Source organism: Calonectris borealis, chromosome 3 (genome assembly GCF_964195595.1).
Source record: "Calonectris borealis chromosome 3, bCalBor7.hap1.2, whole genome shotgun sequence".
NCBI classification, from domain to species: Eukaryota; Metazoa; Chordata; class Aves; order Procellariiformes; family Procellariidae; genus Calonectris; species Calonectris borealis.
In genome coordinates, this window is record NC_134314.1 from 2,761,671 (window position 1) to 2,780,604 (window position 18,934).

Here is an 18,934-nt window from a genome sequence, read left to right on the forward strand (position 1 = left end):
ATCTCTCTTTCATCTTGTGCTGAAGTCACTGTTTTTCCACATCATGCTGCAACGGCACATATGAACAGAGCCTCCCCAGGCGCAGCACCCCGGTTTCCAAAAGGTGTGTATTGGAGCCTAAATTCTAGGAGGCCTACAGTTGTAGGTAAGAGTCAGACAGGAACGACAAATGAGAAGCTGAAAAACCTTCAATCATCTGTATATCCTGGTGTCAATGTATGGTTTTCACACATATAGGTATATATACACACAGACACACACACACACACACACACTCTTTTGCAATTTTACAGCTTATTTTAAAATAGCTTGTGAGAGACTAGGTAACCTGTTAAGAGATTTGCAACTTATTTAGCCTCAATGTTCCTTTGCTCCTTTGCATCCCGCAACTCCTACTGCGCTTTGGACAGCCTTATTCTCAGAGCAGAAGCCCAGAAGAGAACTATTTGGACACAAGGGCTGTCTCCTGCAACTACATACTTACCGAGCTGCACTGTAAAAGCAATCCTGGTTCCTACCTCCATTGTAAGAAGCCAATGAAACAACTGAAAAGGGACACAATTCAGTCAGAGGTCAGCGAGAGTAGGTTTACAAAGGCAGACTGGAAAAAGATTACAGCAGGGAAAGATCTTTTATATTTCCCTTCTCAAAATGCACCCAGTAATGGCTAATGAAACCCCCCCTCATCAAAAAGCAGCATTAAAATGAACACTGCAAACTCTGACATGCTGTCTGCTTTACACCCGCTCTAGATCATATTTTACCTGAAGGTAAATCCAGTTCGACACCAACCCATGTTCCCTCTTGAAAGTCTGTGGGCCCAATATATCTAACGGTGCCCATCTTATTTGCGCCAACTGTGACATACTCTCCCTCTTTCAGCCACTCAGGAATTTCATTGGCATCTTCGGAGTCAGAAATCACCTCCAGTTTTTCTTCTGCAATCTCTGATCCATTACGGCTCAGTCCAATGGCAGCGGACGTGCTCTTTTCTCCTTCTTGCTGCTCTTCTGCGTTTAGTGAACACGTGGGATCTGTCCCCAGCATGCTTGTAAAGGACTTCAGCTCTGATGTCTTGACTTTCTGGATTTTGAAGGGGGAGGCTGCAATGCCAGGCTGGGACAACTGGTCGGGAAGAATCTGTGGTTTGGGAAACCCCAGTTCTGAAGCCCCAGAAGCCATTTCTTTTTTCCTAGCTTGTCCTGCTGACTCCATTGATTGTTTGGATAACAACTCCTTCTTTGGAGTGGAGGTAGAAAGGAAGGTTTTTGCATCAGTGGCTACAGAGGCATCATTTGCCTGCTCACTTTGAGTCACAGGAGATGCGCAAGATTTTGATTTCAAAGCGTCATTTCCATTCACTTCAGTGCTGTCTTTAGGTCTTGCGTGAGTACTTTGAAGGCTGAAGGCGGGTAGACTCTCTCTCTTAGTACTGAGACAGCTTTCTGAAGAACTGTCCGAGTGTCCTGGCATGTCAGAAGAAGAGCCCTGAGCCACAGCGGGAGCTGGGAAGTCGCTCGTTGCAGGCGTTTGACCGCCTGGCTGAGCCACAGCATCACCTCCTGCCGCAAGGGCTTCAGAGAGGGTGGCTGTCGAGACACTATGCGAGAAGTACCCACTGGAGGCTTCGCTCAGAGGACTTGGAGGTCCTTCCTGGGAGTCCTGCGCCTGGGTGTCTCCTGCGGGCTGCTGCAAAGGCACTTTGGGTGTCTTTTCCGGACTCTTGTCCGTCTCAGACGTCTGCACTGCAGTTTGGAATGGCTGTTTCCCTACTTCCTCTTGGTTAATCTGAAACAGAAGAGGATAGGGACTGCGGAGCTCTGTTATCCAAAGTATCTGGGCTAAAAGGACAGATACAAGGCCTCTGGGAAGGACTAAGGCCTCCAGCTTATCTAAATCCCTGTGTAGCTGCAATCTCCAAAAGATGCAAGCTGATCTGAAGTCAGCTTTGCAAACTGGTAGGATTGGTAGGATTGTCAGCTCATTTCTTCCATCAATAAGAAAAGTGTCGACTGAAAGAAATACGTTCCCCAATATTTACTGAAAAATTATTTATATTACAGGAATGGTCATTTGCTGTTTGAATAGCAGGATTTATATGAAATGTGAAACAGCCATGATCTATAAGTCTCTCACAGTTATTTGGCTTAACTCTCAGGATTGATAAATCATGCCTCTCCAACTAAACTGTCATTTATGTCCCCGTTTCCAAATGCCATTCCCACCTCAGTGCTGCCAGCACCACACGCTTTCAGAGTATGAAATTAACTGCACCTCATGAGATTAACAGCCCATTTTAGTGATGTATTTCTTGGCTGTAAAGTTTACTAAATCTGATAGATCAATATCTTTTGCCAGCACATGTACTCTAAAAGATTAGGATGTCTCTAAATCTCTTGGGGAGGGAGGGAGGAGGCTGCTAATATGAAGGGGAAAAAAAAAGTGGTTGGAGGACAGCAAATTTATACATATCTTAACTCTCAGGTGTACATTTTTGTTTACTGTTCAGAATTTTGTGGTTTATCCCATCTAGTGGTTAAATGTCCCAAACTACAAGATTTTCACCTCATTCTGAAGTGCCTTTTCTACTGGAAACGTAAGCAGCATTTGAAGAAAGAGGGATTTGATTGAATGACAGGAATTTCAGAACCAAAGGCTAGCTTGCTATTGCTAAGTGATTTCAACAGAAAATTAAACCAGAAAAGTTTTTTGAAATATTCCTGTGGATTAAAGACATATTTTTAGCTTTTCTATGGAGAGGGTGGTGTACACGTGGACTCTGGAGCTCTGCTCTTTCTTTGGGCTTTCCCTTTTAAGTGTTCAGATAACACACATTTTGCTAAGACAATAAAAGCACAGTGGGAGAAAGCTGATTTGCTATTCATAAGACTGAAGTTCTGCTGAACTGTGGGAGATCATAGGGTCTATTTTCTCTCCAGCTTAGCAAGAGCCTTTTTTTCACACTGATATCATGAATCGGCTTGAAATGTAAAATTGAGAATGAAGCTCAACACTCAGAATAACAGACACGTTCTGTTTATAGAAAGCGTCAGAGCCCAGCAATTTGCCTTTTAAAGCAGCAAAACAGCTAAATTTTAGCTAGTTAACTGCTAATGCAATCATATGATTAACCAGGCTTTCAAATATAAAAGTGTAACCAGCAATACAAGGGGAGATTTTACCAGGACCTAAGAAAACACAGCCACACACACTGCATTTAATTGTCTCACAGTGAAGCAACAGTAGAAGTGCACAGGTTTTAAGCAGCTATCCCATCAGTTGCTTTTGCCACCTCTGGTTTCCAGGCCTGTGAATAAGAAAATTGTATCGTCACATCCTGGGATGTGCTTACCTGTTTTATCCTTGCAGCACTGGCATCAACACTGGCAGACTGAACCATAATTCTTGGGACAGCCTGCAGGAATGAAAAAACAGAGCATCATTCACTTAAAGGATTAAATATTGTCAAACTGGTAAACATTAAAACTTATATTTGAAATTTTGGAATCACAAACAAACTTTTATCATGAAAAGTCGGAGCATTGCTATTTACTGCATTCTGATGACATACACTGAAGGGGTAAAAACCTTAACCAAGACATCCCTGAATTTTAGCCCATAAGCAGTTACAAGTACAAATTCACAGCGTACAAAGTTTTCTTGTATGCAGTCGGTCAAAGACAGACCACTGACCCACCAGATGACAAAGAGGTCTGAGGTCGCGCTGGTCTGGCTAGTGAAATCCTCAGCTTCAGTCCCTCTCCAAAACTCTTTCTCCATCTCCAGTATCTTAATTCAGTTCAGATTTTAGCGTTGTTCGCTTTAACTCAAAAAGGCAGCCAGAAACAAGATCTGTGCATCCTCTTTTCAAAGAGGGCATCACCACTGCCTGCTAGAGGGAAGACCACACATGGCATTTGCTAATCACAATATACCGGTCCTGTGTAGAAGGACCACTTCTGCGTTTCAACAGTATCTTCTCTTTTATAGCATGGGGTTTGATATGAAGGCTTTGACAAAAAAATGTCCCTCACTTGCTCTGTATTCAGGTTTTTATTTTAAAGATTTGAAATAATCACTCTCCTAAGACTGTAACAGCAAACTGTGACACTTCAGGTCACACTTTCAAGGAACCCTTTAAGGGCGACATATTATACAATTTGGGAGCACTCTGCTTTTTTCTTTTCTTTTTTTTTTTTTTTCCTCCAAGGGACTTGAGAACTCCTTCTGTAGAAATATGCAGGCAGTGTTCATCTCTGAGACAGCTATTTCCAGAATTCGACAATCTGTTTAAAGAACTGAAACTTTCCAGCTGAAGAGTAACGTACTCTTCTCTTGCATCCTTTCTAAGTACAGTAAAGCAGGAATATGACTAATCCTGCCCTGAAAAGAAATAAATATAGGGGAAAAGCACAGCTATTATTTATACAGAGATTGCCAGGCATTAAATAAAACCACGGTTGTTCAAGGTAAATAAAAAGACAAAACACGGACAACAACCCCAACAGGTTCACAGTGGATCAAAATAAATTTTTTTAACACTTTAAAGCTTCAGTTCAATAAAAGAAAGCAGGAGAGGAGGGGTTTGCTTATCATTAAACCTGCTAATTGAAAGTACACCACTGAAGTGGGGTTCAGAGCAAACTGGCTCTATTTCGGATGCACAAGGTATTTGCATTTTGAGATCCTTACTAGGACATGCACTGGGGCTCCAGGAAGCAGATGGTGACCCAAATCAGAACAAATCAATGAAGTCTAAAAACAAACACAGCTTTAGGGCTCGTGATCCAGTGGTTTTCAGACACCTCGTACTCCAGAACTTCAGCTTCCTTTGGAATAAAGTGGCAATCTTCTAAGGCAAAAGTATTAACCTGAAAACAACTGTAGCACTGACTTGTGACCGAGTCCAGAGATAGCTTAGAGGAATGAGGTGCGCAAGTACTTTGACTCGTCCTGAAGTATCAACTCAGACATGCAAGGGTAACTTGATTGTCATAACAGCCAAGTGTTTCACTTAACAAAGACTAGAGAGGCGAGGGATTAACTTTCTTATGAGAAAACCCTGCAAATTTTAGGTTTAATAGAAACTTATCACGGTGTTAAGGGAGCAGAGTATTTGGCAGAACACTTACTCTCTCCTCTTCAACCATCTATGAACCATGGGTTAGTCCATCTTGGGAGCGCAAAGCCAAGCTATTAAATATCACCTTTTAATGAAAAAAATATCTGTAGTCACAAGGCATTAGGGCTAATCCCTAGGCAGGCACTTACACACCACTTTAAACCTTTCGCAGAGGTGCAGCTGAACCTCAGTGAGAAGCCAAGGCTCTTGAATTCAAATTATCCTAGTTAAATATCTCCATGGTCCAATGCTAAAAGCACTGCATTTTGGCATCTCGGAAAGGTTGTGCAAAGGACAGTCCTTGTTGCTTCCACGCTACTGTTTGTCTCTGACACAGCAGGGGAAACAGCCTTTTCCAGCAGACCCGGTACCAGGAGCTAAAGCCAGCTCCAGGCTCTCACACTGGCACCATAACACAACTTGATCTTTTCGCCCCATTTTCTCCCAGTATACCTGCCGTTTCTGGGAAGTGCTCTGAGGTGTAGCATTATTATCCAGAGACAAGCACTGACAATTGGAATAAGAAAAAGTATTTAAAGATATTTCTCAGTTCCTTTGATTTCCTTTTCTTCCTTTAAAACAAATAAACAGAGGAAAGTGTTTGTTTGGGTTTTTTATCTCTCAACAACCTTCAGTCTTACAGCCTGTAAATCCATGAAATCTGAAAATCGAGTTGATATCAAATAGCAAAAGAAAGAAAACCGTTACACTTTAATCACTCCTCATCAGGTTCGCCTCCTGAAAGGATGACAAATCTCAAAACTACAATAACTTTGCCAAGCAATGTTTAGAAAAACATGGAGAAAAAAGCAATTATGAGAAGTGGCACTTGCCCAGCTTTGGTGTTGACACAAAACAGATGGGCAGAAACGGCCTCACTGGGGTAGCAAGGGTACTAAAACAAATCTCTGTCATGAAATGTAGTCAAGTTACTTGGGGGGGATACTGAAAACAATGTATTTGACTATCTGTGAAGACATTTACTGGATGAAAAATATTTCTGAATTGAGAGCCAAATTCTGCCATTAAACATTTGTAGATAGTGACTACTAAACTAGACATATATATTTACCCAACGGCAAAACATGACCCTTTTACAGTGATAATTTTTGGCACAATGTCTTCAACCAAGCTGACAAAATACAGAGCAAGAGAGAACATGAAAGCAATTCACTTTAAAGCATCTTTGAATCTTTGTAGAACAAAAACTGTCTTTTTCCTAAGAGCTGCTGCTCTGTGCAGTGAGTTTATAAGGATTTCTAAGAGTGCGTATTTTCTGGTCAGATGAGAGGTCCGTTCACACATACTTTGAGGTGACCAAAAGCCATGTAGTTACTAATGATTAGCGTAATCTGGAGACCAACCTGGAATGTTGGTGAGCTTGAACAGGAAAAGCAAATGTGTATCTCACCCCACTTACAGAGGCCCCAAAATTAATCCTAAATGAACTCTTTTTCATACCATATATTACATATATATAATGGCAACCTCTTCAATGAGCTCAGAAAAACACGTTTGGTATTTCTATGTCATTAAACATTTTGTAAAATGCCTCTGACAATGGTGACTGATGACTTCAGTACAAAGCTTTTTGACTTCGTGTCACTGGATGAAAATCCTTCAACGTTAAGACCCAATACGCAGAAAGTTCAGTGGCAGTTAACAGAACAGACTGGGCCAGCGCGTACAAGAATTATCCTCCAAGCTCCAGAAATGGTCTAGCCAAGGTCATAGCTGAGGCAATTCTAAAAGGGCATTATCAGAAAACTTCCACTGCTCTTGTCTGTGCTTTACCATCCACAGACAGGAGTGACGGAGCTCAAGGACTGTCACACTGACAGTATTATGTTCACATCAGCATTTAAAAGCAGCTATTGGAAACTTCTGCAGCAGGGCGTAACAGTTGCTTCATTAAATGTAGATTTAAATCAGTTTTGAGCACTAGGAATAAAATACTTTCACAAGACATACACAGCAATGCAGTAAGAATTCTGAATCCCCTAGTACACAGCCAAAAAAGCTGAATCCATCTTAAAAAGGTCCCCCCAACCATACCCTCTCTGCCCTCAATTTTAAAATAATTTAAAAGTCATTAATCATTCAAATATAAAATCTCCTGCATTCCAAAAGGAGATCTGAAACCCAGTACAAGTTAGTTTGTTTTTTTGGTGTTTGTTTGCTTTCTTCTCTAAAGACACTGTCCATTTAAATATTAACCCAAACAAACCCCTCTTATTCCTCCTTCCATATGTGAAACATTTCAGCCTGTAATAATACTTTTGAATTCCACATTTCTAATATACTTTATGCAAAATTAACCGTTTTCTATGCAGTTAAATTACTTCATTCCTAGTTCCGGGCAGATTTAAAGGGATAATTCATAACCATTTTCAAGTTAGTTCATAAAGAAGTTTCAGTGGTTTGCTCTAAGAACTTTAAAAGCCAGTTCTCCATACTTATTCTCATTAAATACTATTTGTATGAGGATGATAGCGAAAACTGAACTCAGAAAGAAATCAAAACACTAACAACTCAGTCACAAGAACTAGACACATTGAGCTCAGCTGGCCACAGACGATCTGTCGAGCTATGCCGATTATAGCATCCAAATGATTCTTTATTTGAAACTCTGAAAAAAGCCTTCAAGATTTTAAAGAAGGTTCTCTGAGGCCATATTATTTACATTTGATTAAGGAATGTCAGTTCTAGCAATTATACTATGCACCATGCACATCCATGAAACTGTTATTTTTTAATGCACCGCCAGAAAAAGGCTTTTGTCTATTTAGATAGCTTTTCATTAACTGCATTTCATTATTTTTTAAGATTAATTACTATGTCTGCATCAGAAGGTAAAAGAGAAAAAATTGAGAGCTGCCCTCTCCATGTGCCATATGTCTGCATTTCTATACCACAAAACAAAACCAAATTACATTAGCGTATGGAAATTCAAATAGTTTGTTCTTTTTTTTTAACATAGCTGTGACTCAAGATCTCTCATTTAAGCCATGTGCTAACAAAAAGACATTTGAGCATCCGACAAGGTTCTAGAGTATGAAGGTGACCAAAATCCACTTACCAAATGCACATTGGTCAGAGGAATGTGCTTCTGCCACAGCAATGTCAAAAAAACAGAAACTGAAATTTAATATGTACATTTTTAATGTCAGCACCCAATGATGCCCTAAAATGTAATTACACGGGCAGTTCCTGGAGATCAACAGGGTCATAAGGTAAAGAACAGTAATTCTGCTTGGTGCACACTATGAAAGCCTCAGGATGTTAATAAAAAAGACAAGCTTCAAGAGCATGTACATAATATAATTAAACACACATAGATGAAAGTCTGATTCTCCATCCACCTGCATATTTTACACAAGTATTTTAAACTTTTCCCCATCAGCAATAAGGTTTGGTAAGGCTTTAAATCTTGCACGCTGCGGTACTAAGCTTTTTAAAGAACAGACTAGGAAAATAAAAAGCAATTCCAGCAATCCAAAAAGGTTTAAATTGTTGGCTTTTTTTATTTACAGACTACTGGCAATTAATTTAAAGGCATCAGATAATGGAGAAAATAGGCATTTTCTAACTTAAAAGTATATAAACAGCTTCATCAGAAACCAATCTTTTAGGTACATAAACAGCTTCATCGGAAGCCGCTCTGCTAGTTACATAAAGAATCCTATTATGCCAAATTAATTCAATCTAACTAATTAGAGAGCAGGAAGTTCTTTCAATTATTTTATGTGCTGTCTGAGAAACACACTTGAATACGAGAGCAGATTTCATTAATTGCGGTTCATTATTCTCCAGATTAGTTACTAAACTTGCATCAGAAGGTCAAAGACAGCAATTTCGTTAGCTGCCACCACCTTGACTGGAATGTCTCTGCATTTTTGAAACTCAGGCAACCACTGACTATAAACAAAAACAGCACCGGGAAAGACCATTTTGTTAAGTTAACTTTTGTACGTGCTCTCTTACTTTAAGGTTGATGCCAGCCTAAGAAACGGCGTGTGATTGAAATAAAAAGCTGCTAAAATAAAAAAAAAAAAAGTATTTTCAGAACGAGTGATCAGAACTCCATCTTCTGTTTACTCGCACAGAATCAGCGATTCGGTAACGCATCCACTCGGAGAGCTGCTTGGTCATAATGAACTAACTTCAGTTATAAACTTGGAAAAAGGTTAAGTACTGCTCCCTTGGAAGTGATGCTCAAAAGCACTAAAATCAACTTAGCCATAAGACCCTGCTTACAGGGCGCAACAAAACAAATCCGATGCTTTTTGCAGAGATGTACAGCCATCTAACCCTGATAATCTGACTGTAACATATTGGGGATTTAATACAACAGCTGGGCCAGCCATGTAGTTCAAGATGGTTCACCAGCATTTTTCTAGAACGGGTTTTAATGACATTAGATAATTAAGTACTCTCAAATAATGTAACAAATATGCACTGAAAAGGGAGCTTGACATAACTTTGGAAATTCTCTTTCACTGTAGTTGTTTGATGAACGAGGAAAAAGTAATGAACTGATCCACTTAGCTTTTTGGTATTTATGTTCAAAAAACCTGTTATTACATATCTGCTCGTTTGCTTTTAGCCAGGAAAGGATGATTTCGATCTTTCCATTTGCTTTGTAAAGCATTCCTTTAGTCATTTCTATTTCTGAACCTAGCTCTCCCAATTTGTTGTTTACGGCAACAGAAGTCCATCAGTTCCCGGCTAGGGGTCAGATTCCTTTGCAATTACAGCCAAAAAAATCTTTTTGGCTTCGCCTCCCCCTTACACTTTTTGTAGTTTACCTCCTACTCTCACCTTGCACATTCATTTATGTCCCCTGCCACTGTGTATTGAAGTTTTATTCTTCCACAGAACTAAGATGCATTGTTCTGTATTTTCTGAGACTCAGAAATATCATTTTTTCTGTCCTCTCTATTGCGTAGTTTACTACAATTATGCAAGAATTACTAGCTTGCTGTCTCTCTCTGGCAGGTTAGCGATAAGGTGCTAAAGCTGATTGCCAAACACTGACCCCCACAGCAGCCCCATCATCCACTGAATACAACAGCCATTCCTCACCGCCACCATTTAAATTCTTCTGGCCACATTTGCATCATCAGGCCATTATAAAGAAACAGCAAGAAAGATTATGAGACATGATATTTATGATCTTAAAGCCAGTCTCGCTACAACAGCATGTATTTATTTTTTGTGCTGCACAGAAGAAGCTGTAGCTAATTCTGTAGCAGTTCTCTAAATTTTTGCTCTCTCGTCTGTGTACTGGGATTGCTAACAGGAGTGAAGCAGCCCTGTTTCCTTACTGATAGAGCTGCGGAGAATATCTATAAACCTCTGAAACCAGTGAGGTGTATTTGCAATACAGTTGACTTGTTCTATTACAAAAGTAGCAAATAATTTTAAGATTTCATTTTATTATACAGATCCAGCGGTCACGGAAAAGCTTTTAGGTCGCTCTCCAATGCAACCAACGTGAAAACATCACGCACTCCTCTTAATATACTAGCTTTTATTTTTTTTAAAACAAAGCACAAATAGCATTTTCCCTCCTTTTAAAAATTGTTGTGATCATGATCTGATTACTTGAGTTTCCATAGTAATCCATAATATAAATTAAAATCTCTTTAAATAGATGTCTTTGTAGTTTAAAAACTGACTTCAAGACAAATAATACAAGACTGATCTTGAACAGTAGGAGAGAGTGGGAACAGGTGGTTAGACTAGAGGCAGGAAATTAGGCCTCGTTTGTAATCTCAGCTCTCATTGATTCAGTACGAATTCAAGAAGTTGTGAAAGGCTCTCACTGCAATTGTAAAGAGCACCTATTTGCATCTTTCGCTACCCGAATACCTTTAAGAAAGCCACTGTCTTAATTTTAATTCTCTAAATTTCATAGATGAGTAAGGTTATACAATTCCAGACTCGACACTAAGGCTGTTGTAAGCAAAAGGCAACATGAAAATGTAAAGCATTAAATTAGGTAAGATTTGGGAGTAAAATTTGCTTCTTTTATTATTTTGTAGAGAATAAAACCACAGTCAAACTAAAAATATTTTGAATTCGCCTTACTTTTATTTGTGCTAGGTCTGTCATAAGTTACTTTTAAAAATATTTAAGTGCTAGTGTATTTATTTTTGGTCTATTTATCTATTTAATATTTCACTGTACTTCTACAATGACAGAACTTCCTGTAATCCTCAGACATTCTTATAACGGCAAGTTCAGTCGTAGCAAACAACGGAACAGAATGTCTGGATCCAATCACAAAAAATAGTTGCTTGGGGATTTTAGGATTTGTTTTGCTTTGTTTTGAAAAAGATATCCTTTAAAACATTTGTCTGCATGTGAAGAGGTATGGAAAGGTCTAAGTTAACAGGTAATGTGCTTCCAGAACTCCAGACAAGTGAACAAGAAGACAGCAGAGTGAGCATGGACAGAATGGACTTCCACAAACTTCAACAAGTGAGATCTGGCTCCAGGTTTATCTTCATAACAGTTTTTTAAATCTTCCAGACTTACACGATACAGAACTACTCCTTTATAAATAAACTACTCTCAAATAAAGGATAAAATGTTATTTATAATGGGATTCTGTATTTCATCTGTTTTTTTTTTTAAAAAGACAGTAGTTTTTTCTAGTCTGCTTGACCGTGCGTTAGCTACTGCTCAGAGCACAGAAGCCACATCTGGAGTTTTGCAGCACAGCATCCAAAAAAAGAAAAAAAATCAAATGCTTCTCTGACATGTGGAATAGATAAGAGAATGAACAAAAGCAACTGTCCAAAGTACATAGCAGAAGATGGTAAAAGGTGACGTGAGCTGGGGCAAGGGGCAGGGGGAATGGTGTATGAAATAATGAATTAAAAATAGAATTACATTTTCCACTTGGCAATACACAAACAACACTAAGTGCACTTCATAAATTTTACTATTGTTGCTGCAAGTGGTATTACCATAAATCACGCTGGTAGCGTACTTGGCACTTTTAAAAAGCCAAGTGGGCTGAGTGTATCAATAAGTTTAAACAGCTTCACTAGCTCTGGACAGAACGGAGAGGAAATGCATCACAAGGCTTTACTATGACTAAAAGCTTGGTTTGCACTGCAACAACATATAAAATAGCACTTTGCCAGCAAGTCTAGCAGCACTCACCAATATTACTGCATAGCCTATTCGATTTAATTTTTTACCTGCTGTGCAAGGGGAGAGGTCTGCCTGCCCTTTTTCTCATCTCTAACAGGAAAGAGAGACTTCAGTAGCTTTGGCATCTGAGGCACAAAGGACTTTACAGGATTCAGATAGGAAGCAGCAAGGCTACCAATACCTGTTGGAAAAAGTAAAAAATGATAACAGTTATCCTTTGGGGAAAAGAAAAAAAAAAAAACCCAACCTAAAACACCCTAAAAAAACATTACAAAACCGTTACCATTTTAGTCTAAGATGACATCTTCCGGTGGTCAAACCATTAGCCAGGGAAAAACACTGAGTGCTTTCTACTCCCTTGAAAGGGACATATGAATTTGGGTAGGTCTTAATCTGTGGCCTCAGTACACAGACTGTGAAAAAGCTTGTTGTTTGCAATTGGAAACATAAAATGCTTTATAACTTGCAGAAGCAGGAAAAAAAAAAAAGAACCAAGAAGCAAAATTGAAAAAGGATGTCCATACAGCACACAATTTTAACAACAATTACAAAACTTACTAGAAATAAAAGGTGAGAAGACCCAAGTTAAGAAAAGGAAAAAAGTTAGGAGCATTCAACTCTCCTTACTCATACTGCCATTTTTTCTACACTACTCCCCCCCCTTGAGAAAACCTAGTTAGACATACAAAATATCACTACTATGTATCTCTGCACCCTCAGTTACACATTAGGCACATCAGCTGCAAAATAATCCATCCCATTCCAGTGCTGCTTATTTTCTAAAACATTAGCAGCCTTATTGTCTTTGCTGGTGTCCTGGTTCTGGCTGGGATAGAGTTAATTTTCCTCCTAGTAGGTGGTACAGTGCTGTGGTTTGGGTTTAGCGTGAGAACAATGTGATAACACACTGATGTTTCAGTTGTTGCTAAGCAGAGCTTACACTAAGTCAAGGACTTTTCAGCTTCCCATGCTCTGCCAGCGAGGAGGGGCACAAGAAGCTGGGAGGGAGCACAGCCAGGACAGCTGACCCAAACTGGCCAAAGGGATATTCCATACCGTATGACGTCATGCTCAGTATATAAGCTGGGGGGAGTTGGCCGGGGGGCAGCGATCGCTGCTCAGGGACTGCCTGGTCGTCAGTGGGCGGGTGGTGAGCAGTTGCATTACTTGTTTTTCCTGGGTTTTGTTCCTCTCTCTTTTTTTTTCTTTTGTTTTCCTTTTCATTACAATTTATTATTACTATATTTTATTTAAACTATTAAACTGTTCTTATCTCAACTCACAAGTTTTCTTACTTTTGCCCTTCCAATTTTCTCCCCCATCCCCATCCCACTGGGGGGGAGTGAGCGAGCAGCTGTGTCGTGCTTGGTTGCCGACTGGGTTAAACCAGTACAGCTGGTTTATTCACATAATAAATAGCACTTTCTGAGCCCAGCTAACTTTTGGCTTTAGAAATTGAGCTCTCAATTTAGAAATTGAGCTCTTGTTAAAGCTCAGACAACTTTAACCATGTGGCATTTAGCAGAACTAGTAACAGAGTTAAAGGAAAGGCTGGTTGGAATAGCCTAGAGTCTGAGTAGCTTCGCCACAACTGCTAAATATTCACATAGAGGGAACCGCATGAACGTTGCTCTGGAGAAGAAATTTCTCCGCATCTCTGAAAGCAGCTCAGCTTTATCTGACGTTCAGGAGCTGGGGTAACTTCACTCCATTTTTAGGAAAGTTTTTTTAGCTTTAGGAGAGCTCTTACCTGGATCAGGAGAGTGGTTTTGCTGCCCAGAGCCCGGCAGAGAGGTACGAGATGGACTAATGCCTCTACTGGAATTTGTGGCACCTTGGGATACATCTTGCTGACTCTCCCATCGGCCCTAGGTAAGGGAGAAAAAAAAAAAGGTATTTTTCAAAGTTAGCACACCAGCAAGAGTACAATACTTACATAGCATGCCAGCCTGCGCTGCCCCTTTGCAAAGTTCAGAATGCACAGAACTGAGGAAAGACCCTTCCCCAGAGGCACTTTTAGTTGAAACGCCCAGTCCTGCAGAGATAAGCACCCTCAGCTCCCATCAGCACCAAGGCACATAAAAAGTCTACTTACAGATCTTAAAGCTATAATAGTTCTCTCAATTGCACAGCTGTGTTTTGGAAGTTACACCCAGGGGAAAAGTTACAGCCAGGTGAAAATAAAATAGTACTGTCCGCCCCAAATTCCTAAATATTTTGTGTAACTGCTTAGGAAGTGGTCACAAGTGAAATGTGGATATAGAGTGTCAGAGAGAAGGGATGAGGACAGAGAGAGCTGTGAACAAGAAAAGAAACATGACCTTAGACTTAAAGGCTGGATGTTAGTGCCTAGGGTCAGATAATGGATGAGTGGATCGGATCAAGAGGAAACAACTGTGGTAGTGCCATTTTTTTTTAACAGCCTGGAAAAGAGGGAGATGGAATACATGACAACAAGCTGCAGATACCAGGAACCAAGAAAAAGATTAAGTAAAGACAGGTTAGAGTTTTGACATGGTTAGTGAAGATGAAACACGATTTTCAGAGCCTGAGTGTAGACGAGGTAGGAAGAAACAGTGACCAAGAAGGCAGTAGGCCATCTGCCTTCCCAAGGTCCCAGGATTCTCTAGCTGGGTTTTCACATGGATCCCATTCTACATGTGGGGTGCGATTTCTCTCACTTTTACAAAGGTCCACTGTGGTTTTGCATCTTTCATCTCAACCTTAAGGGTCAGAAACTGGCTCAATGACAAAGTGTCTTGGCTAACAGAGAGAATCTCCGAGCTAGTATTTCACAGCAGTGCACAAGCGTCAAGAATCTATGTGGCCAAACCGTTTTTTCCTAACTCTATCATCTCGGTATGTAAAACCATTTACAGATTTGTCCGCAATGATTACACTAAGTGACTGGCCAGAGGGTGTCTCTGCAGAAAGTTTCATGCGGATACAAGACAGTATATTGCTTCACCAAATCGAGCCCCACGTGAGGTGTGCAGAGCTGAAAGTAGGCACTGAAATCCATGTGGTTGTCCTGCAAACTTCTGATACAGGCACCCTCGCAATGCCTGTTGAAGAGGCTCCTTTGCACGGCTAAAGAGCAGGCTCTAATAAAGCTATATGGTGCTAATTTACTTAATTTATAGGAGACCTTAAGGCAATTCAATATCAATTTAAGAGTCTATGGGTCAAAAGAATCTGGGCTTAAATGCTACAACAAGTCTCAATGTCTTGTGGAAAAGTCGTCCTGTTCAGGTAGCAGAGTGCCGTCAGGAGTACAGGCTTGCAAAGTTTCACCTTTCCAGAAATAGAGGTTGCAAAGACAGGATGGTGCAGCCAAACCGGTACAAATTGAACTCTGATCCCACGTCTGGTAAAGAGTTATGCTACGGTTGGTACAACATCTGAACTTGTCTGGATTGTATTGTATCTGTATCTAATCTTGCTTGTTCTTTTAAAAGACATAACAGAGAGATAAATACTTTCACAATGAGATGGTACAGTGAACATACTAGAAAGGAGTCACAAGGGATGGATACATCCCAGACCACAAGTTTCATGTATTTTTCCTGGAGGAAGAGGGGGAAATGCCCCTTTTCAAGAAGCTTCATGCTGCTGGATGCAAGGAAATAATCCGACCTTGAACAGAAAAATGACAGGCAGCTAAACTAATCTTAACTGTAACTTGAAGTCATGAATGTTTCACAAATAATAAATAAGCCAAGATAGGAGGAATAGATTTCTCCAATGAGTTGAAGGTCACACTGAGCAGCCCAGAGCAAAAATCGTTTCCATTTGGATCTATAAGTTAGTCCCATAGAAGCTCTCCTGCTTTGAATAGCAAGCAACTTGCACTTTTGCAGAGCAGCACCCGTCTTCAGACCTCTACTAGCTAACATCCGTATTATCAGATGTAGAGACAACAGGCGCTGTTTCTGTGAAGTAACGTTTGGGATACCTGAAGACTAATGGATGTCTGGGTTCACTGGAGGCAGCCATCCTGAATGTCAAAACTGATATAACCCAGACTGGGACTGGCAGTAATACCAGGGGTTTGTTTAGTCTTGTATTTTTGAAGACTTTGGTGTTTAAGCCCTTCTTGAAAGCTTCCTGCTCTATCAGCATGGATGATAGAGCTGTTCTACCCATACCTTAAGCCCCCAACTTAAGCATTATCTTTGACCTGCAACTCATTTACGTCTTACACGTATCAAAAAGTCATGCCTATGCCTGGAAAATTCTTTCCACAAAATGCTTCTATGAAACAGTCTTTCCTATTCCACTTCCCAGAAACTCTTATTCAGGCTTTTGCAGTCTTGTGTTTCAGCTAGTGCAGGTTTCTTTCAGGTGGCCTTACCGCATGTAGTCTTGCCCCACTTATATCCATTCAAAATACTGCTTCAGAGACTGCTTTCTTATCCTGCCATTTTGATCATTTCATGCACTGCAGCAGACATTGAAAGCCAGCATGGAAACAGCCAACGACTTCAGACGACGCTCAAACTCTCTTCCCCTTTGGGATGTGAAATGTTTCCTGAAGTCTCCTTCTCTGGCTCCCACTGACGGGTTAGTTTGCAAGAGAGGAGTCAAAACATGAGAAAAGAGTTCATACCCTATCCAGACAGGGAAAATATCTCAGTGTGTCCTGGTTTTGGCTGGGATGGAGTTGATTTTCTTCCTATTAACTGGTATAGTGCTGTGTTTTGGATGTAGTGTGAGAATAATGTTGATGACACGCTGATGTTTTGGTTGTTGCTAGGTATTGTTTACGCTAGTCAAGGACTTTTCATCTTCCCATGCCCTGCCAGATGTGCAGGGGGCTGGGAGGGAGTGTGGCCAGGGCGGCTGGCCCAGCTGGCCAATAGGCTATTCCATACCATATGACGTCATGCTCAGCATATAAGGCTGGGTGAAGAAGAAGGAGGGGGGGCGTTCGGAGTGATGGCGTGTGTCTTCCCAAGTCACCGTTACGCGTGATGGAGCCCTGCTTTCCTGACGATGGCTGAACACCTGCCTGCCGATGGGAAGTGGTGAATGAATTCCTTGTTTTGCTTTGCTTGCGTGCGCGGCTTTTGCTTTCCCTATTAAACTGTCTTTATCTCAACCCACGAGTTTTTCTCACTTTTACCCTTCTGATTCTCTCCCCCATCCCACCCGGCGGGGGGGGTGAGTGAGCGGCTGCGTGGTATTTGGCTGCTGCCAGGTTAAACCACGACACAGTGTAATTCAGTATTTTTTCGATGCACCAGTTCAGTGGTGCTGAAGGAGTTTGAAAAAAAATAGAAGACTATTTGGTGGGAAGTCATCACAAGACTCAAACAACCTTGAAATACTGTTTGGTTTTGTTGCCGCCTGGTCTGGTCTGCCATCAGCCTGGTAGATGTTGGCATTAGGTTAAGAAAAAGAACTATGGAAGAGTGCAAAGTGTCTGAAGGCTTCTTTTTTGGAGGACATAACAAAGCTTGGTTTGTGTTACTTTTGGATCTTAGGATAATGATCCACTGACTAAAGACAAATGGATAAAGGTGACATGTCTTAATAATTTTCTATCTATAGGCCAAGTCTAAGTGCTTCTGGAGACCACAGAGACATAAGAAACAAAGACTATTATGGGAAAGTTTTCAAGCTTACTAGAACACCGACTCAATGCAGGTAAGGAGCAACTGAATCATTTTCTGAATCATGATTTGTTGAGTCAGAAGTGCCCTTCATTGACTGTTCCAACAAAAATAATTTCAGGCAAGTATCTTGACTTTCTAGACCTGTTTGGAGAATGATGAAAAAAAATGGAGTAGGTAAGAAACAGAGCAAAACGCTTTCAGAATATTCATCTTGTACAGAAAGAATGGCAGTGTTTAGCGACTTTTTCCTTAGGAAAAGCCTTTTTTCTTAGGATCTTTAGGAAATCTTGCTTCAGCCTTGATATTATGGATGACTACATTTTCTACATAATTTTAAATATTTTGCCTGGTTAAATAAAATGAAGGTCCTGAGAACATGAATGAGCACCTGAGAAAAGGATTTGTCTGGCCATATATTTAAGGCATGTTGGGTTTTTAAGTAACACTTGCTTTGGAGAGAGTGGAAAGATCATCATTTTAGACTGAAGGTCAGATTTGTTAGGGGTAATGTGAGCCTCAACTCTGAGATGACAGCAAACTACTAAAAAGTAGGCAAATCAGGGCAACAGGTGGAGAAACATTTGCAAAAGAAAATAGTGGAGACAACTGAAAGGGTCAACTGTTGCGCGAAGAATCTGCAGAGGCGAAAGGTAGTTCATGAATGATTGATTTCAGTAAGCTGGATTGAAAGATAACCCATCTCAATCTCACAAAAAGAAAAAAAATATAAGAATTATTAACTATATTAACTTGATGAAGTTCCCAAGTTTCACATATGCGTGTTATATAGCACTCTCACATGATTGCTTTGTGCATTCACTAACTGAAACACTTAAACTTTAAGTCTAAGCAATTGGTATTATTTAAGTGCAGTGAATCTTTCCTCTATCAAGAAGGGTGGTGAGAGAAAGGAAGGAAGCTTGTAAATCATTTGCCCAGAGGAGCCATCATTTCATGAATATATTTGGTCTCTGCCAAGTGACCAAACAGAGGTCAAGTGACTTAATTTAACAAATCAAAAATAGCC

General features: G+C 40.3%; 1 protein-coding gene across 5 annotated transcripts in view; it reads right to left on the reverse strand.

Annotated features, from left to right (window-relative positions):
- The window catches only part of KIF13B (kinesin family member 13B), a 133,276-nt gene that overhangs the window by 10,092 nt on the left and 104,250 nt on the right, over positions 1-18,934 (reverse strand). For 4 of the 5 annotated variants that reach the window (XM_075144841.1, XM_075144840.1, XM_075144842.1 and 1 more), the window contains 4 exons: positions 14,040-14,157; positions 12,337-12,470; positions 3,353-3,415; positions 765-1,788 (listed from right to left, as the gene is read on the reverse strand). In XM_075144841.1, the coding sequence (XP_075000942.1) occupies positions 765-1,788; positions 3,353-3,415; positions 12,337-12,470; positions 14,040-14,157 (1,339 nt within the window). Of the gene's footprint in view, positions 1-484; positions 546-764; positions 1,789-3,352; positions 3,416-12,336; positions 12,471-14,039; positions 14,158-18,934 lie in introns of all 5 variants that reach the window. The other variant, XM_075144843.1, reaches the window with a different exon arrangement.